Source organism: Anabrus simplex, chromosome X (assembly GCF_040414725.1).
Source record: "Anabrus simplex isolate iqAnaSimp1 chromosome X, ASM4041472v1, whole genome shotgun sequence".
NCBI classification, from domain to species: Eukaryota; Metazoa; Arthropoda; class Insecta; order Orthoptera; family Tettigoniidae; genus Anabrus; species Anabrus simplex.
The window spans coordinates 218640241-218660703 of NC_090279.1; the positions used below are offsets into that span (position 1 = coordinate 218640241).

Here is a 20463-nt window from a genome sequence, read left to right on the forward strand (position 1 = left end):
AACTATAAAGTAATGATCGTTTGTATGTGAGGTATGTATGCACTTATCTCATGCAAATATCTTCTCAGAGTTTTAAGGTTTTCTTCCTTCATGCAGCAGAGTCACGGTGGCTTTTTATGTCTGCTGAAACATATCGTATTTGTCACTTGTCTGCTTTCCAAACTAAACGACTCTCCATATGAGCTCTGCGGAGAGGTTTGGTACGCCATCTAGTGATTACGACCACCTGTCTTTACCAACATTCTGATTGTGAACAGCCGGACTCGAACCGGCTAACGACTTCACGCCTTAACAATGAAGGCCTCCAGGCGGGCTAGCAATAAACTCGAAGCTACGAGTTTTATGCGCTGACGCAATCTTTACTTCATTCCAACTTTATTTGCTCCTTGCAAGTAAAGAGCAGCCGAAGCAAATTCACGTGAAGGTACGCTAGACATAAATCTTAATGTATGTAAAATGACCAGAGAGAAACAAGTTGTTTAGATTTACGAGGACGCGCGAGGCCGTCGCCAAGGTAACCAGTTCACAGGAGGCTGAGCGTAGTGCGTCGTCTGGCAGAGCAAGTCGCGCAATTATAGACATTGTTTCTGCTGTAACTTTATTATCTATTTCCTTAAAGATTTCGTGCTCAGATTATAATCGGTATCGGATGATACGGCTGTCTTTTTTCTGCACGTTGTCGGGTATCTCCTCGTAGAGACTTGAGCGGAGACCGACGAAAAGTGAGTCTGGTACCTACTAAGGCCGGTTGAGTTGTATCCGCGCCATCCCTTGCCTGTCGTAAGGGGCGACTAAATGGGGCCTCATGGGCACTTGCTTGCGAGAACGCTCGCACAACTACAGTAAGTGGAAGCAATGCCTAAGGTCGCCAAGGATTCTCTCTGAAATGCTGCAAATAAATCATTCGTTATCAATATTTGATTTCTTTTTTAAGAAAGACACGTCCATGATCATTAGCTTTTCGCAGAATAAAAATACACATGTTTAGTGCACAAAACTTTGAGCCCTATTAACCATTAAGATTCTGTTAAGAATGGTTGAAGATTCACGAGCACTTGTTAATATGATAGCTTTGAAACAGAGCTAACGTACATTGTGTGAAGCAACACAGAATGGAGTGCGGTGTTCGTCCCTGGCTGTTACACCCTACGTTCATCGCTGGCGTACAGTAGACACGGAACTAGCCGGCGATGGTGTTCATTATTCTCTAATGATCAGGAAGATAACAAAGAAAACTATCGAATTGACAAGAGAAGTATGAAGGAACCATCATCTGGAAAATGAGAGGAAAGAAGGAATCATAAAAATAAAGGAACTTTTCCATTTGCGAAAAACTAAAGATCATGAATATGTCTTTATTGATAACGAACTATTTATTTCCATCATTTCACAGAGCATCTTTGGCCTATGGTAATGACTAATGTGACGTCACATTTTGTCGCGTAAGGCTGGTGATACACTGTCAAAGAATATAACTGTCGGAGAAAGGCGTTCAACATTCATCCAAGATGGCTATCTTCAAAGTTCTTTCATCAAATTTCTTTGACCAAAGTTAATTTGATCCGAGTTCTTTCATAGTGCAATACCGGTCTTAAACAACGGCCCGTCATCAGAGGACCAACACTGAATATGATGACCTACGCTGTTCTAAGCCCCTAAAAGAGAACAGTCTCCGCTAGATGGCAGTTATGTAGTTTCTATATTTCTTGAGACAAAGCCTGGTCGAGATTTAGGTGCAAGTACTTCACGTAAGACAGGATATCTGTTAGAATCCTGTTTTGCTCTTGCTCACGGATGTGGTACAGGATGAAATCAGAAAACATTTCCAATCACAGGATGTTGCTCTGTCCCGGATGTTCCTGCAGGGAAGTGGTCGTGCTTGTAATTGACACCTCCATGTATATCTTATGAATACGGACATTAAAGATGTCTGACTTCCGAAAAGACGTCGCGTCTAAAGTTTGCACGAACTGACACACGAGTGTTTTATCTGTCTTGTGCGATTCTCCTTCTTAACGAGATGTGTGCTGCGGGTTAGTATTTCTCCATTACAGGCGCAACACGATATACTGTATTAGATCGCCGAATAACATGTGCGTGCCCAACCCTTGTTCCATTTCTCTGTGGGGTTGGGTAAGAAGTATCTACGACTGGATGCCTTTCCTGACGTCAACCTCATTAGAGGAGTTAATGAGATGAATGACGTGATATGTGATAGTAGGAAGGGTGACGGCACATAGCCTACTCCTGTGCTCAAGGCTTATCATCACCATCAAGAGAGAGGTGTGTGATTGTACACCACCACCTCTCGTACAACAGTCATAGACTTGACGCCTCTACAATCATGGTCGCACAGAGGGAATGCGCTTTACGTTTCTTGTTCTTATTATTTCGAACTAGCAAAGTAAGGACTACGACGTTCCTGTGTTGTTCCTTTTAGCTTTTGCCACGGATGTGTGATTTACAACCAGAATGTCACAGACTTTACTATATTTTAAGGTATCGTCTGTGCCATTTATTTCTTTTGTAAATCCTATTTAATTTCTTCCCACCAGTTGATCTTGACCTTGTTTGAACTGATTGTAGTTAACAGTTTGTTATTGTCCATTCTACAGATGTGGCCATAGAATTTCTCCTTCGTACGTCATCAGTACTAAACTTATCTGTTGCTGTCTACAGATCTGAAGTTTTTCTTTTAATTCATATGCCATTCAGAAGAGTGGGACCATATATTCTTCTAAGGATTTTTCGTTCTTGCTTTCCAACTTAATCAATTTTAGAGTGGCCTCATAGAGATAGTTTCTGAGGCATATAACGACAAAATAACTGTCATGTAATTAAGCAGCACGCGATATCGCTCTTTCATCGTAGTGATTTCATGTTACGCTATACGCTTTCTGAAGTCCGGTGGCTGTTGGTACTGTCCAGTCCAGATGGTAGTATGGCTTCTCCGAGATATTTGAAGGAAGACACATAAGAAATTATCCCATATTTCGTCTGTAGTGAGGATCTCCTCATGTTTTGATGTTCATTTTCCATACAATGAGCTTTCTCATACTATATATGGAGGCCTGTTATTACTGACATACCTGGTTTCTTCACTATTCTTAAGGCACTTCACCTTGATTCTCTGTACCGAAGACTATGTTATAGGCCTATCTTCGATTATTTTTTCGCATTCTCTGATTACTTTACCTAACTCTGAGTTAAACAGAATCGGGGAGAGGCCTTCTGCTTCGCAAACTGCTGTACGTACTTCAAAACGCTCAGATAACTCACCACAAAACTTTACTTTAGATTATTATTATTGTTATTATTATTATTATTATTATTATTATTATTATTATTATTATTTGAAATACAGCATATGGTTAAATATGCCAAATATTGTTTTCCACGTTTATCTCTGTATTACATGATTGCGTTAAGAGTAAAGCCTGTCATAACATCAGTGGACACATGACGTACTCAGGTTATTGTTGTCTAATTACTGGCCTGGGGGATACCCCTCAGTGCCGGAACTTCAGTAACCTCATATTTCCTTATGAACTCATCTTCTGTGTTGAAATCCACTGTCATCACCTTTCCTTGTAACTTGTTGCGGGGAGAGAGAATAGAGCTTCACCAGGGCTTACACATGAGCCAACTAGCTGTTCAGTCTATGTTCTTGCTGGGGCTGTACCTTAATTAAGGCCACGGCCGCTTCCTTCCAACTCCTAGGCCTTTCCTACCCCATCGTCGCCATAAGACCTATCTGTGTCGGTGCGATGTAAAAGCCACTAGCAGACTAGGTTCATGGGAAACCTGACCCTCATATAACTCGTCTATTGAATAAACGTGACGTAACTTGCACCTTCACTTGTGATGCTAATCACTATTCCTTATGAATAATAAAAGCTGTTACCAGTCACAACTTATACTCCACAATCAATCAATCAATCAATCAATCAATCAATCAATCAATCAATCAATCAATCAATCAATCAATCAATCAATCAATCAATCAATCAATCAATCAATCAATCAATCAATCAACCAATCAATCAATCAATCAATAAATCAATCAATCAACATTGATTTTCATTTAGGGCAGTCGCCCAGGTGGCAGATTCTCTATCTGTTGTTTACCTAGTCTTTTGTTAAATAATTGTAAAGTCGGAACATGCCACTTTCTCCCAGTTCTTCCCAGCCCAAACTTTGCAACATTTTTGTAACGTTACTCTTTTGTCGGCAGTCACTCAGAACAAATCGAGCTGCTTTTCTTTTTTTCCAGTTCTTGAATCAGGTAATCCTGGTAAGGGTCCCATACACTGGAACCATACTCTAGTTGGGGTCTTACCAGAGACTTACATGCCCTGTCATTTACATCCTTACTACAACCCCTAAATACCCTCATAACCATGTGCAGAGATCTGTACCCTTTATTTACAATCCCATTTATGTGATTACCCCAATGAAGATCTTTCCTTATATTAACACCTAGATACTTACAATGATCCCCAAAAGGAACTTTCACCCCATCAACGCAGTAATTAAAACTGAGAGGACTTTTCCTATTTGTGAAACTCACAACCTGACTTTTATCTTGTTACCACACCATTGTCTGCTCACAACATTGTCTAGGTCTCTTTGCAGTTGGTCACAATCTTGTACTTATTACAGTATTCTATACAGTATGACATGCGCAAACAGCCTTACCTCTGATTCCCGTTCTTTAATCATAGGCTACAAGGAAACATAAAGGTCTATGTCAGATGGTGAAAATGGTGCCATATAATTGTTGCTCTATTTGATTCACAATATTGTGCGTTGTGAATTTATTACATCTCTGAAGCGCGTAGCAGAGTAAATCATTGATAAAACTTGTAAGAGTTTCTATTATTTCATGAAGAATGCTTGCAGTCACGGACAACGCGTTCCTTAAAAAGCACGGCTATATTTAAGACTAACCACTACTAGCAAACTTTTGACATTGTTGGACGATACAGTTGAATCGGTCATTCTTAGAAGGCGCTGACGAAAATTACATTAGTGTGCCCTTTCTTTAATGGTAAGACTAGCAGCTGAATTTAACGTTGAGTACCGGTATGCTCTGAGTATGGAAAAGGGATCTCAGTGGCAGTGAACAGGTCAAAGAAATCACATAAAAGCGGATACAATGATACCATTTCAAATAATGAGTATTTGTTCAGATTGCAATGGATAATTATTTACGTACCGATTTTAACTATGTTATTTCTTATTTAATATCACACATTTCTGTGCATGAGCAACCACGAGAAGACAGTTAACAAATAAATCAGTCAGCTGAATCAATGAAAAATGAATCCAGCGAAGCAGTGAATCTGTCGTAATTCAGACAAGAAACAGAAAGTTGCTGGTCGTCCGTGAAGAAGAATAGGACCAAACAGCAGCGTTTAATAATGCTTAGTTTGATGTGGACTCAGTGAGGTGCGAGATTGTCAGAGTTAATGGAAGGCAACAATATACTGTAATTGTAGGTTTCGATGAAATACCGGTTTTCTTCTCTCGGCATAGACTTTCTGATTCACTACATCGAAAAATTATTATATGGCTTTCTTCTTATTGTAACATTATTATTACATGTGCATATAATTATGTCTCCATTATAGACTTTCAGAGCTCAGTCTGCAAGCCTCTGTGATTTAACTATCCGGCCTCCTTGAGTTTCATATCCCTTAAGACTAACCGCTGTAACCTCTGCTACTCTTACTCTTCACAGCCCAGTCCGTTATTCTCTTAGGTAACCTGGCCTCCTCCATTCGCCGCACATAAGCCGCGCACAGCTTTATCAGTCGACTTCATTGCTAGCTTAGGCAATTCAAACCGATTACTATCGCTCACAAACTCTGATCGGATAATGAGGGTTAACATTTCTTTTCAGGGTTGAAATATTTCCCACCGTGGATGGGGGCGGTACAATAACACCCCTTTAGAGGCGACTAAAAGGGGCCCCAAGGGCTCTCAACTTGGAAGCGTGGGTTGGCGACCACAGGGCATTGCTTTCCCTTACTTGAGCCAGGCTCCTCACTTTCATCTATCTCATCCGACCTTCCTTGATGAACACTTGCTCTTTTCCATTCCCGACGGTATTAGGTATCGAGTCCTAGGGAGTCTTTAATTTTTCACGCCCTGTGTGGCCCTTGTCTTTCTTTGGTCGATACCTTCATTTTTCGAAATGCCAGATCCTTTTCCATTTTTTCTCTCTGCTTAGTAATATGTAGAGGATGGTTGCCTAGTTGTTTTTCAGTTAAAGTCTTCGAACATTTTTTGTTTTATTAATGGTAACCTTCATTTTACCAAAGTGGATAATGAAACAGTTGGTTATAAGTTGCGTTTAAAAACTCGGAAGGTCACAAACTAGCCTTTGTTTAGCCATCTGAAATATAAACATTGTTTTAAGAGGAAGTACAACTGGGCAACCATTCTCTAAACATTAATAATGTTATTGGCTTTACGTCCCTCTTAACTACTTTTACGGTTTTCGGAGACGCCGTGGGTGCCGAAATTTAGTCCCGCACGAGTTCTTTCACGTGTCAGTATATCTACCGACACGAGGTTGACGTATTTGAACAGTTTCAAATACCATCGGACTGAGCCAGGATCGAACCTGCCAAGTTGGAGGGAGAAGGCCAGCGCCACTCTGCCCGGCCTTCTAAACATTGTGGCCTCCGTTCAGAGCATGTACAATAAAGAGGTGTATGAGCTGATTTCTAAAATAGAAGGAACGAGACGCTAATTAAAGTTGATGTGAACCGATATTATTTTAATCTAAACATTTGTCAATGAGGTCAGTAGGTACGAAATAATAGTTATACTTCACGAAAACTGGTAACAACATCAAACTCCAGAGATTCTACGAATGTGTCATCACGCAAATCGTTCGGAGCTTATACATTACCGCCAATATGTTCTTCCACATGTTTTATTTCCAGAACATGTTTGATGTATCTGTGATGATGAAGATGACTGCTCCACGTGGCACGTCAGCCAATGTTTTAACATGTAATAAATAGCTCTAGCATACTTTAACATTACAGAACTACATCTCAGCAAAATAAAGGGTCATTTTCTTAGAAATTTTAATTGGAGGGGGGAGACCCAGCTTAACAAAGCAAAAAAGAAGGTTAATATTCATTCGATTGTTAAATATGCTACAATTGTTGTTGCCAATTCCTGCACATATCCCAGTGTTGGCATGCTTTCTGGTAACCGGAAGCAACTTCAATGATATCAGAATTTTAATAATTTTAATATTTTAAAATAAAATGTTCAAAATTTCCTGCCTTTTTAACAATATATCACTTGTTTCCCTTATAAATTCCAAGTTTATAAGGATTTTCGTACTTTTCATTTTTTAAAGTGTGTATCAAACCTCCAGCTACAAAATGAACCTCAATCATTAACATAGACTGTAATTCGGATTTTTTTGTTGGGTTTTTATTCCCAGTACCAGAAAGTATTAATATTTTTGTAAATAAATATGTTATATAAAATCGAATTTCAATCCCGTTCATGTGAATGAGGTACAGATTGTAGTACAACACTATGGGAGGAAATTCTGAAAAATCATCATTATCCGTGAAACAGTAAGGGAGTTATGAAGGAAACCATTAAAAAGGAGGACAATTTTGAATATTTTATTTTGAAATGTTGTAACTAGAATTTTGACATTATTGAAGTTGCTTCTGATTGCTCTGAAGCATGCCAATACTGGGCTATGTGCAGCATTTGTCAACTACGTTTGTAGCATATATAACAATCGAATGAATATTGGCCTATTTTCCCTGTGTTAAGCTAGGTCTCCCCTTATTCCTGAAATTTACCTGCTTAAAGAAATGTAATTTTCAAGTGATATTTGCAAAATAAAATCATAAAGCATTCAGGCTAATGGATTTATGTGTAATGCGAACTAATACCTAAATGAAGCCAGGTGATGGGTTTCATGAGTATTTTAAAGAAAAACAACCGATGGCACACCAGGCAGTAAAAAGTCATAAACAAGACCTTAACTGACACGTTGCCATCCCTGTCCTAGTTCATGGCATTCTTTTTAGCAAAACTGTATGTTGTGTACTATCCGCGCGATCGCCATTGTCTGCACTCAGTCTGTTCTTTCAACAAGAAATGGATGTGCCTCTTTTAATAATAATAATAATAATAATAATAATAATAATAATAATAATAATAATAATAATAATAATAATAATAATAATAATAATAATAATAATAATAATAATAATAACGGTTCACGTCCTACTAACTGTATAAACTGTAAATTATAACTTAATATAATACTTGATGCGTCTAACGCTGATTTAAGTCAATAACAAAAAATGGATATAAAATTAAATGTAAGCCTTATAACCTCGTACTTATATAATAACACAAGTTTACTCTTGCAGAAAGAACAGCCACCTACCGGGCGAATTTTCCGTGCGATTACTGGTGCACAGCTGTGAGCTTGCATCCGGGAGATAGTGGGTTCGACCCCCACTGTCGGTAACCCTGAAGATAGCTTTCCTTCGTTTCCCGTTTTCACACCAGGCAAATGCCGGGCTGTATCTTAATTAAGGTCACGACTGCTTCCTTCCCACTCCTACCCGATTGTCGCCGTAGGACCTATCTGTGTCGGTGCGACGTAAAGTAAATTGTACAAAACAAAACAATCACCTTATACAATCGATAGCAATTGCTAAAAGGAAGAAGCAGAACATTACGTCATTGCAATATGATTGAAATCCTTTGATTTATCCTGCTAAGGCAGGAATGGCAAACCTTTAGCGACTAACGTGTCAGTTAAAGTCTTCTTTATGACTTTTTACTCTCTAGTGTGCCATCGGTTATTTTTCTTTAAAATACTCATGAAACCCATCATCTGGCTTCATTTAGGTATTAGTTCCCATTACACATAAATCCATTCGAGTGAATGTTTCGTGGTTTTACGTTGCAAAGTTCACTAAAGTTACATTTTAATAATAAGACATTTTTGCTTTAACCTAATACTTTTTTTTAAATATATGGGAATAGAATTAATTCTTTATTAAAGCGTAGTGTTAAAATATGCTATGTTGCTAGATTTTTGACCTATTTGTTTCATGTTAAAAAAATACAAATATGTTAGTTTGTTGTCTGACGTGTTCGCGTGTCATAGCTTCGCCATCCCTGCTCTAAGGTATCGAATATTGATTCATGGAATTAATTTCGGTGACATCTGTTAGAAATAAAGTACCTACAGAATGCATCAACATTTTATGTCGTTGCTTGAACACTTTCTTAAGAATTACTAAGAAGTTATAGGAATACGGGGCGCTTTTTTTACAAGAAAGAAAGAACGGGGCATGCAGCGTCCCGTATACACATTTCTTGGGACAGGGTACAAGGTCCTGAAAAAAGGGACGTCTGATCGTACTAACATAAGCTTAGGATACACAGTTTCCTTTCGAGATTTTTGTACCTACTAACTTCCATATGCGAACCTTATGAATAATAATCATAAAGAGAGTAATACCTCAGATTGTTGTTGAACGTGCCTGAAAAGTAGCCTCTTGTCGACGGGCGTCGCTGGCGTATCCTTGCGTGAGCCAACAGCCTCGAATTCCGCCACCCGAGCTTTAACAGACTTCAGAGAAGAGATGTCTCCTTAGCACATGACAAAAATTAAACTGCAGTGCTGTAGTTGAACTGGCAAAACAATATTAAGTGTTCTTTACCCCTTAGCACTGGGGTAAGTTATGTAACTCCACAAGTAGGGTCGAAAGTGGAGTTTTGCCCATGGCTTGAGATGTTTATGAAGGCCTAAATCATGAAACCCTTTCACCCTTGTACTGTGCAGTAGCCTAGTCCTTGGTCCCTGCTCCTCTTCTGTCACTGAGCAACTGAGACTAACACATCTTTAGAAGTTCTACTAATTGTGGACAGAAAGCAGTACATGAACCTTATAAAATGTTTAAAGCGTCTCGTTAAGCAATGTTTAGCCTGCAAGACTTATACCGCAACGTAGAATCGCATTGTGCTGGCGATATTCAGGAAGAAATAATTAATAAAATAGGACAATCTTTTCTGCTGTCAGTGAAAGACTTCTTCAACGAATTGGGAAATTCTTTGATTATAAAGAGGAAACCTTCCACTTCCATTAATTCAAATAATAATCTAAAATGTGATTCCAACTACAGCACTGATTTTATAATTTAATTAATTTAAAATTCAGCTAATGTGGACAAATCAACAAATGGAGAATATGATTACAAATATAATTTGTTATTACTTAAAACAAACATTTCCCATCACCACCATCACCACAAGATAACTATGTAAAATATGCAATTTCTGGGAACAAGGAAAGTATCGAATGGAATTTTTAGTTTGGTCAACTGCTAACATGTGAATGGAGCATGAACTACAGGAAGTATTATATTCAAGTTCCATGAGCTAACGAAAATGTTAGTTGCCCACGATTGAAGATCAGCCACGCGGAGGTATCGCGTACTCTTTGCACCAGCCATGTGTTGTTAGATACGACCGCCATTTTGTGCGTTATGTAATGGGAAGAAACCGGAGCAAAATGCTTTCATTCCTTGCGAATTTCCTCCGTGTCAGGGAGTAAGAGGATACTGTATGCCATGTCCTCATAGCACAAGTCCCTGATTTCATTTTCAACAGTTACAAGAAGCCTGTGGTTATTCAATAACTTGTCAACACAAGGTTTTATATGTCTCATGGAATACAAAGTAACAGAGTAAAAATGGCTACGCTATATACAGTCGATGGAATCTCGAAGTAACTTAAATTTGCTGGCCGTTTGTCTTATTCTTCACGTGTATTTATTTCTCTATTACTAGAAATTCGGTTGCACGAATTTCTCGAAGCAAACATTTCTTCCCTTGAAGCAAAAAATACACTGTAAGTCGAATTTTGTGAAACATTAACTGGTTTGTGAGGAACAGAAAACAAGTAAGGAAAGGTTTACGCTGATGACGGGAACCGAAAAACTAAAACTTCTAATCATCAGAAAATCGGCGAATCCTCTCTGTTTCTCGGGTGTGAATTAATTACCGGGCACGTACGAAAACAACCCCCGAAATCGCGGATGACAAGCTCGGCTGCGTGGTATTGACGAGAAGTAACAAAGAGAAGAGATTAACGGATGTTTTCCAAAGGTGTTAACGGAGGTATCTTTCTTGTTTCACTACTCTATGTACTGTATCCTGTCTTCTACAAGTTTCTATAATAAGGGCCATAATTAAAGTGATACCGTAAAATAGAGTTTGCTTGTATATTTTTAAATACTGTTAAAAGTAATGCCCGTAGATGCATATGATTCAGTTATGCTCAAAAACGGCATTCTCTATATCTCGAGATTTCGATAACTCGAAATAAAGTTTAGCTCCCGAGGTTCCACTGTACAACACATTCTGTTCTTTTTATTGTTATTATTGTACTGTGGATCAAAGCCAGACGTGGAAGTGGAGTGAAATAAATAAAGGCAAAGAATACTATTATGTATTTATTTACATAGGTGACTAGCGCCTACCGGAACCTATTTAAAAAGTGAAAATACCATTTTCCGAAAAGTGTTGGCATAGGCCTATATATTTCAAACCCTCTACCCTCTCTCTGTTTTTAAAATTGAGACTTATGTCCTGAAATCAGCTACTTTTGACTTGTACTCCCTGGCAGGAAAGATTTAGCGGTTGAATTTGATTGTTCTGACGAAAGAAGATGTGTAACTGGAACTTGACAAAAAAATATAATCTGGTTTCGATTAGCAAGCGACAGTGATCCTTCATACCGTATCTCTGATGGACGTTGGCCAACCAGCGCGAAAGCCTTAACATTACAACGTGACGATGAATTCTCTTGCCGTTGTTCTTAGCTTTCTAGACCGGGGCCACTACCTCACCGTCAATAGCTCCTTAACTGTTCTGACATAGCTGAGTGAACCCTTCACACCTGCCTGGAAATCGAAGTCGGAGATTCTGGGTAAGAGACAGGCTCGTTAACCGCGACCGGCATTGCCAAGCAAGATATACACACGGAAAGGTCGAAACATGTATGTTATACTGACGATTGGTTCTTATTATGTATGAATGAACATGTGACAGCGGGATAGAGTTTTCACTCATCTTTGTATATAAAAATTTATCCTGCTTACGTTTGTGATCGCAAAACTCTAAAAGTATTCGGTCGATTGACTTGAAATTTTGACACAGCGTTGCATTCGAATAGGCGCGTGTTTAGGAAGTGGTTTGAATGAAATCGGATTGGTATTTTTTATAATGAGTAATTTTATGGAATTAATTTAATTACAAAGCCGCGCCAAGATTGGATCGAGCTTGGTTGTCTTACTCTGTATCATCCTAGTCCGTTAAGAATTGCTGTATATAGGGGGATGAGGACACGCCGCCATGTACCTTTCTTGCGAGGAGGTTCAAGCCTGTTATTGTAAATGTGTCCTGTGCTCGCAAAACTCTAAGAGTAGCCGATCGTCGTCTGTGTTTTCGCTAGTTGTACGAGTTGAATCGAGAAGAAGGAGAGCAGCACAATCGGCTCAACAACGCCAAGAACAATGATATCAACAGCTAAGACGTATAGAGTTGCTAGGTGTGAATGATCAAGCTTCATATCTTTAAGTAATAATAAAAGAGTCTTAGTCATAGTACACATTCATTAATCATCTGTAATGCCTCGCCCACGTTCGAACATAGGCCGCCATTTTCAACACGCAATTACAGAACTTCAATAGATATCAAACTCAACCGCACGAATCAAGAACGTTTAGACGACAACGAACGTGTTAGAGCCAAAACTTCTCAAAGGCGAGGAGTTATCCATTCATTTCACATCAGACGGAGCCACAGTGGGGTTAGGTTCTGCTTTACCAAGCCAGGATTTTGATGTCATCTCATCATACACATTGCTAACTTATACATGAAACCTCACCATGGCCCCCTGAATACAGAAATACGAATTTATTAAGTCTTTTTCGTCATTATTGCTATTTCTTCCTCATTATTCTTGTCATTTTGAGCAATTTGTTACATGTATTTCTTGTTTTAAAGTAATGTATCTTCGTTCTGCGTTATTATTTACTCATTTTATGTCTTTACGTTGTGTAATCAACATAGTCTATCTGAGTATCATTCGAGCTTTCAGTAAACGAGAATAAACATTAAAAAGTCGAGTACTCGGTTCAAAAACTGTAACTAACTTAACCTTTTACAACCCTCATAGGAAATCGCCATGTCTAGACAGCGGCTCTATGTAATGTGATGAGAGGGGAGATGTCTCATCACATTTAAATCAGCTTGTTGAAGTAGTAACATACATATACGTGTTGGTTAGTTTCGTTTTATTTATTTGTGTGCCATTCATTTCAGACGTGTGTTAGAATACAAAACATAAAGCCATATAAACTGTCCATTGAAAGAAAATTACTCTGTTTCGAAATTCGGCGAATATATTTTTTCTAAAGACCTTTGTGAGAAATATGTGAAATGAAAAGGGCAGCGGAATTACAATTCAGCAACTTGCAGAAACACGTAGCTTCCGGAATATTAGTGGAGTGCAGATATTACACAATATAATAATAATAATAATAATAATAATAATAATAATAATAATAATAATAATAATAATAATAATAATAATAATAATAATAATAATAATGAGTTAAAGGTAATATGGGCAATGCAAATATTTACTATTTTGGGTAAATACATATTTTTCTTCATATTTTTGGGTCATTTTCTCGCACATTTTACGTCATTTTCGGCATCTGTTAGGTCATCAAAGTGATAACCACCTAAATAAGCTTTTCACTCATCGGGAACTGCAAAGAAATAAACAGGTCTACTTCTGCGTAACAAATGAATCTTCCGGCTCCACGGATAAATGGTTAGCGTGGCGGTCTTTGGTCACAGGGGTCCCGGGTGCGATTTCTGACAGGGTCGGGAATTTTAACCGTCATTGGTTAATTTTGCTCACACGGGGACTGGGTATATGTGTCGTCTTCATCATCATTTCATCCTTATAACGACGTGCAGGTCGCCTACCAGCGTCAAATCGAAAGACCTGCACCTGGCGAACCGAACTTGTCCTCGGACACTCCCGGCACTAAAAGCTATACGCCATTTCCGTTTCATTACAAGCGAAATGAGAAGTTTTGCTCATATGAAATTAAAAGGATGTAAGTACGCTCGCGGAAGTACCTTTGTCAATCCTGTCATCTCTGTCTTGAAGTGGGAGAGTTTCATCCACGGCCTCCTGTACATGTCGTGACAGAGCTTCAGGGCTTTCTTGATAATTGACTGTGTGACAGTACGTCTTCTAAAACCATTTGCATTCTTGTCCTAAAATAATATCACAGGAAATCCTTTTGACTGTAGTGTATAACTAACTTTCTTATGTCTTGGTCATTAACTTGTTCGTTGCCAACTGTGCTACAGTTACGTAAATAATTCCAGGTCTTCCTTACGTACAGCGCGAGAAATCGCAATGCAACTAGCCTTGTTTGGAGAACACCACGGGCTGAGTAGGTCGGACGGTAAAGCGCGCGTCTTCTGACCCCACCTTGACCGGCGGTAAAACCTCCTTACCACGGCGCCTCCGAAAACCGTAAAGATATTTTGTGAGATGTAAACATGTAGTTATATGGATATCTAGCGGGCAGTTACGAGTCACGACGCACACGTAGTTGTGGGTGCTGCGCTGCCGGAAAGGCCCGGTGCACTATCGGAGCCACTCATATTATCTGACTACATTCAGATTTCCTCATCAGTATCAAAATCCATACACAAGCACCGGAAGAACTATTTGAAGGCAACATTGGCAGACAAGAACAGTTGCTGCCAACATTCCACCAATATACAAAACCACCACTGTCCTGTGGTCCCACAGCTCCAGGGAGAAGACGACATTGTGGTATTTCAATGTACCTGTGAGTCTAAAAGCCTCACGCTTTTAAAAACAAGGCTATGCCATGTGTGCCAATATGATGCACATGGGGCTGAAAGTGTTAAGATTATGAAAAACAGATCTGGAAATTCTATTCGACTCTTTTTGTACAAGGATGGTGAAATATCGCTGGCTATGTTCCCTCTGCGCTGCCTGACAATTAAACCGAATACACTCATTGAAGGCTTCGTCGTCTGCTGTGTGTGGTGTTCCGTGAACTTTTCTTATCGTGTTCCTTATTATACATTAATTTGTCCAATAAACTACTCTAGCATTGTGCTTTTGTGTTAGAAAAGTGATAAATAGTGTTTATTGCCAATGTTCTCATTTAAACTCGTCCTAAAGTCATTGAGGTGCTCCTTTTATTGTCAAACTGTACATAATCCTCTGTCTGTTAACTATGACCATATAGCTCCCGGCAACAGTGATGAAGCTGGTCATAAGGATACCAGGAACTTCAGCCAATCAAACTGTTTACTTCGGAGCCATGCAGTGGAAAGAGGTAGCTGTTGTGAAGCGTATCACAGCAAGGTTAACTGATCAAAGTGCCACGCGTAGAATGACCAGTCATTACTGTTTGTTGATGTCACAACACTATTTGTTTATATTGTCTCGAAAGAACGATCTTATATTCGTTTTGAATTCCCGTTTCGTAGGTAAAGAAATTAAGACATCCATTCTACCATTTCTTGTTTCCTCCACTGAACACAAGCGTACGGTATCGTGTGAAACATTCACTGAAGAACCCTGCGTATTGTAAGGATCACTTTAGAGGTTCATATGTAAGCAGCTATTTATTCCGAGACCTACCAGGCTATACTCATATTTTAACATCAAGTAGAGCATAATGTGAACTATCCGTCTCCCTTAGCGGATAGAAGCAGCAACACATATATGTGCCACAACTTGAGAGTAAGTTAATAAAACCGCAACAAAGTAGTTTAAGTTATTAAATGGGCTCTCAGAAAGAAATGATTTGGGGTGCTTAGTTCCGTACAGAAATATTTTTGTTGTAGGTCTTCCTTGTAGCTTAAATAAAGCTACTTTTTCCTTTGCTAAAATCAAATGATCATAAATATATCTACCGGCCATGGCCATCCATCAACGGCTGTTAATTTCGGATGGCAGCCAGCCATAAGACAGAGCCTGCACGGTTGCTAGGTTACACTTCGGTCCGCTAACTTCCGTAACAGAGATTTTCAGATGTCCTCCAGTCATAAGAGATACAATATTTTTGTAAAAAAAGACTGTTCTGAGCTGTTGTGATTGCTGAGAAAAGTGTGCCTAAGGGTTTAAAAATGTCACTTTCGAAGGTGTAATGTCAGCTGAGTTCCGCCATGTTTATTTAAAATGCACCCGTGTTGCAGGAACATGTCCGCCTCTGTGGTGCAGTGGTTAGTGCGATTAGCTGTCCCGGTTCTGCCATGAAATTTGAAAACGGAAAAGTTTGTACGAGGGCTGGAACGGTGTTCACTCAGCCTCCGGAGGTCAATTGAGTAGAAAGGGGTTCGATTCCCATTTCAGCCATCCTCAAAGCGGTTTTGCGTGGTTTCCCACTTCTTCTCCAGGCAATTGCTGGGATGGTACCTAACTTAAGGCCACGGCCGCTTGCTTCCCTCCTCCTTGCCTATTCCGTCCGAACTCCCCCCGCCCCCTCTGGGTGGGGGCGGTAGAAGAACACCCACGTTATCCCCTGCCTGTCGTAGGAGGCTACTAAAAGGGGGCCCAATGGCTGTGAACTTTGGAGCGTGGGTTGGCGGCCACGGGCCCTTAATTGAATCCTGGCATTGCTTCCACTTACTTGTAAGGCTCCTCCTATCCGACCTCCCTTGGTCAACTGTTGTTCTTTTCCGGCCCTGACGGTATTAGAGTACTGGAGGCCTTTTCACGCCCTTCGTGGCCCTTGTCTTTCTTTGGCCGACACCGTCATTTTTAGAAGTGTCGGATCCTTCTCATTAGTGTTGTACTTCCTCTTAAAACAATAATCACCACCACCACATCATTGCTGCCCGAAAACAGAAAGATCTGCTACTTACATCAGACTTCATTACAGACTGTTATGCCTTTCAGTGTCCAGTCTGCAAGCCTCTGTGATTTAATTAAGCGTCTCTAAACTATTATAGTTCTGTACAGTCGTTTAGCTCCCCGCCTCTTATCATCGAATCGTTAAATCCGCTTTTGTCTCCCTCTACTTCTCTTATCCTCCATTCGCCTCACATGACTCTACCACTGACGCTGGAATATCGGTACAACTTCATCCATCGACTTTATTCCCAACGTAGCCTCCATCTACTCTTACAGAGTACTCCGTCATATTAAGTAAATAAAAACAGGCATTTTTAGGATTTAAATCCTTAAAAATAGATTACAATCTGCAATGTAGGCATTTCAGCTTTTCTCGCTCTTTTTTCTTCGTCCCACTAACACACATTATTTTGGCAACAATGGGCTAGGACTGGGTTGAAAATGAGGAAACCACAGAAAAGCACCTTCAGGGCTACCAACAGTGGGGCTTCGGACCCATTATCCCCCGAACGTAAGCTAACAACTACGTTAATTTGAAAAGATCAAAGCAAAGCAGCTCGATTTGTTCTGGGTGATTTCCGACGCAAGAGTAGCGTTACGAGAATGTTGGGCTGGGAAGACTTGGAAGTTAGGAGACGAGCTAGTTGACTAGGTGGTATGTTCCGAGCTGTCAGTGGGGGATGGCGTGTAATGAAATTAATAGACGAAAAAGAGAGGAAAGATCATAAATGAAAATAATATTGCGACTCAAAAGGACAAATTGGGGCAAATATTCGTGTATAGAAAGAGGAATTAAGGATTGTTGGCAAAGGATATATTCGATTAATTTCCAACTTACTTGAATCCCAACTTATAAATCTCATTTTTATCCCGTATTGACATGAACTCAATTAGGTTGAAGGAAGAATCCCACCTTCCAATACTTATTTACCATTTTGCACGGGAAACGTGACGTCGTGGTGTGTTCGTAGAATTAGCCGAAAAAGTTAGTTTTTACAGTGAGTTTCTAGAGTAGGCTGCATGGTTGTAAATTATTGTTCTTGTGTTGAGTCTAAGACAGCTATCGCTCTCTGTGACACCGAGCTCGATAGCTGCAGTCGCTTAACTGCGGCCAGTATCCAGTAATGCGGAGATAGTGGGTTCGAGCCCCACTGTCGGTAGCCCTGAAGATGGTTTTCCGTGGTTTCCCATTTTCACACCAGGCAAATGCCGGGGCTGTACCTTCATTAAGGCCACGGCCGCTTCCTTCGCCTTCCTAGGCCTCTCCTATCCCATCGTCGCCATAAGACCTATCTGTGTCGATGTGACGTAAAGCAAATAGCAACAAAAAAAAACCTCTCTGTGACAAGTTATTTTAAAGTAACAGTGAAAATTGGCTCCAAAATAGCAAATTTTAGACCTAATCATTCCTGTTGTTTCTTTCGCAAAAGATCTCTTTTCAAAACTGAAGAACTCCCTACGAAATGTTATGGCTCATGACAGACTTTGTGAACTCAACCTCGTCAGCATCGAAATTGAAATCGCCAATGGGTTTGCTGCCAGTTTTTTACAATGTTAACACAAAAGATATAAACCAATATTTACGTTCTTCTTCAATCCGTACGAAATATTTAACCTTTAAAATACTGTATAATCTATTAATAAATTACTTGTTTATTCTTATAGAAAATCCTTTATATATATTGGATGGATATAAATTGCACTAAAGTATCTGTTGTAGTTAAATGTGTGTTGCTAAGGAGATTAAATTTCGTTTCCTGCACAGGGGCGCGTGTCGTATTTCGTGACTGATGAAAATGAAATCGAAGTATTTGGTCAGTTTACCGGGTACGTAACCTAAGCCTTCTAGAGCGATGGACACAGCCAGATCACACCGGGAGTATGGAACGTGTTTACAGTTGAAATAAACAAACTTGAAATACCGTACACATAGAAAGCAAGCCATGGGAGAAGCAGAAGCAACGAGGCCTTGACTTTGTGCTTACCATGTTCGCAGCCTTGAGATGAAGAGACGTTGACAAGACCAAGTCCAGAGCAGAACTAAGTGATGTGGTGTCGCGAGCGAGTCTTTCTTCATCCAGGAAATGTCAGTGCGATAAGAAGGGGAAAGCCCACTCCGCGGTGGGCAGAACAACGTCACTTATTTATAGTAAATACCAGAGCTATTAGAGTGTTGTTGTCATCGCTTCTATGAGAACAAGGCAATTTACTAATTGATTTGCTTTTTAAACCAACTATCTTATTTGCTTCCATTTTACACGATTTATTTCTCCCCGTGTTAATATTTCCGTCCGGAATGAACCAGGCTTTCGAGACAGTTTTCCAGGAAACAGTGAAAAATCCAGTTACATCGTACTCCTCTATCATTTACGCCTAGTTTCTTTTTCCCTAATTCCTCTGCACTGCATCACGTATCTTTAACGTCTTTAATCTTCACCGTTTCGCAAGTAACACTAACTGTACCCAACTAAAGCAGTTCTTAACATCTATCTTTCTGGAGGAGTACGCAAGAGGCTGAGATCAGGCATTCTTGTGTCGAACAATCAGGAATATGTATATTTCGAAGAAAATTGTTTCTCTGCTTTAGCTTTATATTCTTTAAACCCATGTAGTCCAGAATAACAGAAGGGCTTAATGATTTACTTTCTTACTTATTATATAATGTATGTCTTAACCTTACTGGATTTGGTATCTGTATTTTCATTTTTTTTTAAGTTTCTTGTTTAGTTTAATACTTTAATATTATAAAAATGTAGTTACTGTTTTCATAAATCTGCATTGTATTATAAGAAGACGCTGCATAAAGGGGCTTTTCAGTCTCAGTGGCATGTAAATCATGATCAATAAATTCAAATTCAAATTCAAATTCTCCCTATAAATGAATATTGGCCCAATTTGCCCTCTTGATTTCCAACTTTCTCTTCATATTATGATCGTTCCTGCCTTCAAAAGCTCCACTCAAGCTTATCCGTCTACTAATGTCATTCCCTCAAGCATTCCACAAGACGAGCAGTTTGTCTCCTTACTCTCAAGTCTTCTCTGCCCAAACTTTGCAACGTTTTCGGAAATCACCCAGAACAAAACGCGCTGCTTTCCTTTTCATCTTTTCCAATTCTCATATCAAGTAATCGTGGTGAACATGCCATATTCTGGGGTCTTACCAGAGACTTGTACGCCCTCTGCTTTACATTGCTTAAACACCCTCATAACTATGTGAAGAGATCTGTACCCTTTATTAACTACCTCATTTATGTCACTTCGCCGATGAAGATAATAATAATAATGTTATTTCTTTTATATCCCACTAACTAATTTTACGGTTTTCGGAGACGCCGAGGTGCCGGAACTTAGTCCTGCAGGAGTTATTTTACGTGCCAGTAAATCTACCGACACGAAGCTGACGTATCAAAGCACCATCAAATACCACCAAACTGACCCAGGATCGAACGTGCCAAGTTGGAG

At 39.5% G+C, this 20463-nt stretch overlaps 1 protein-coding gene across 7 annotated transcripts in view; it reads right to left on the bottom strand.

Moving 5' to 3' along the window:
- The window catches only part of LOC136886302 (calmodulin), a 156916-nt gene that overhangs the window by 93256 nt on the left and 43197 nt on the right, over window positions 1-20463 (bottom strand). For 2 of the 7 annotated variants that reach the window (XM_067159036.2, XM_067159033.2), the window contains exons 1-2: window positions 18987-19106; window positions 9533-9643 (exon numbers count right to left, since the gene is read on the bottom strand). The exons of 1 other annotated variant lie outside the window; for it this stretch is intronic. In XM_067159036.2, the coding sequence (XP_067015137.2) occupies window positions 9533-9643; window positions 18987-18989 (114 nt within the window). In that variant the 5' untranslated portion in view covers window positions 18990-19106. Of the gene's footprint in view, window positions 1-9532; window positions 9644-18986; window positions 19113-20463 lie in introns of those variants that run through there. 4 more of the 7 variants (XM_067159034.2, XM_067159032.2, XM_067159039.2 and 1 more) reach the window with 3 other exon arrangements.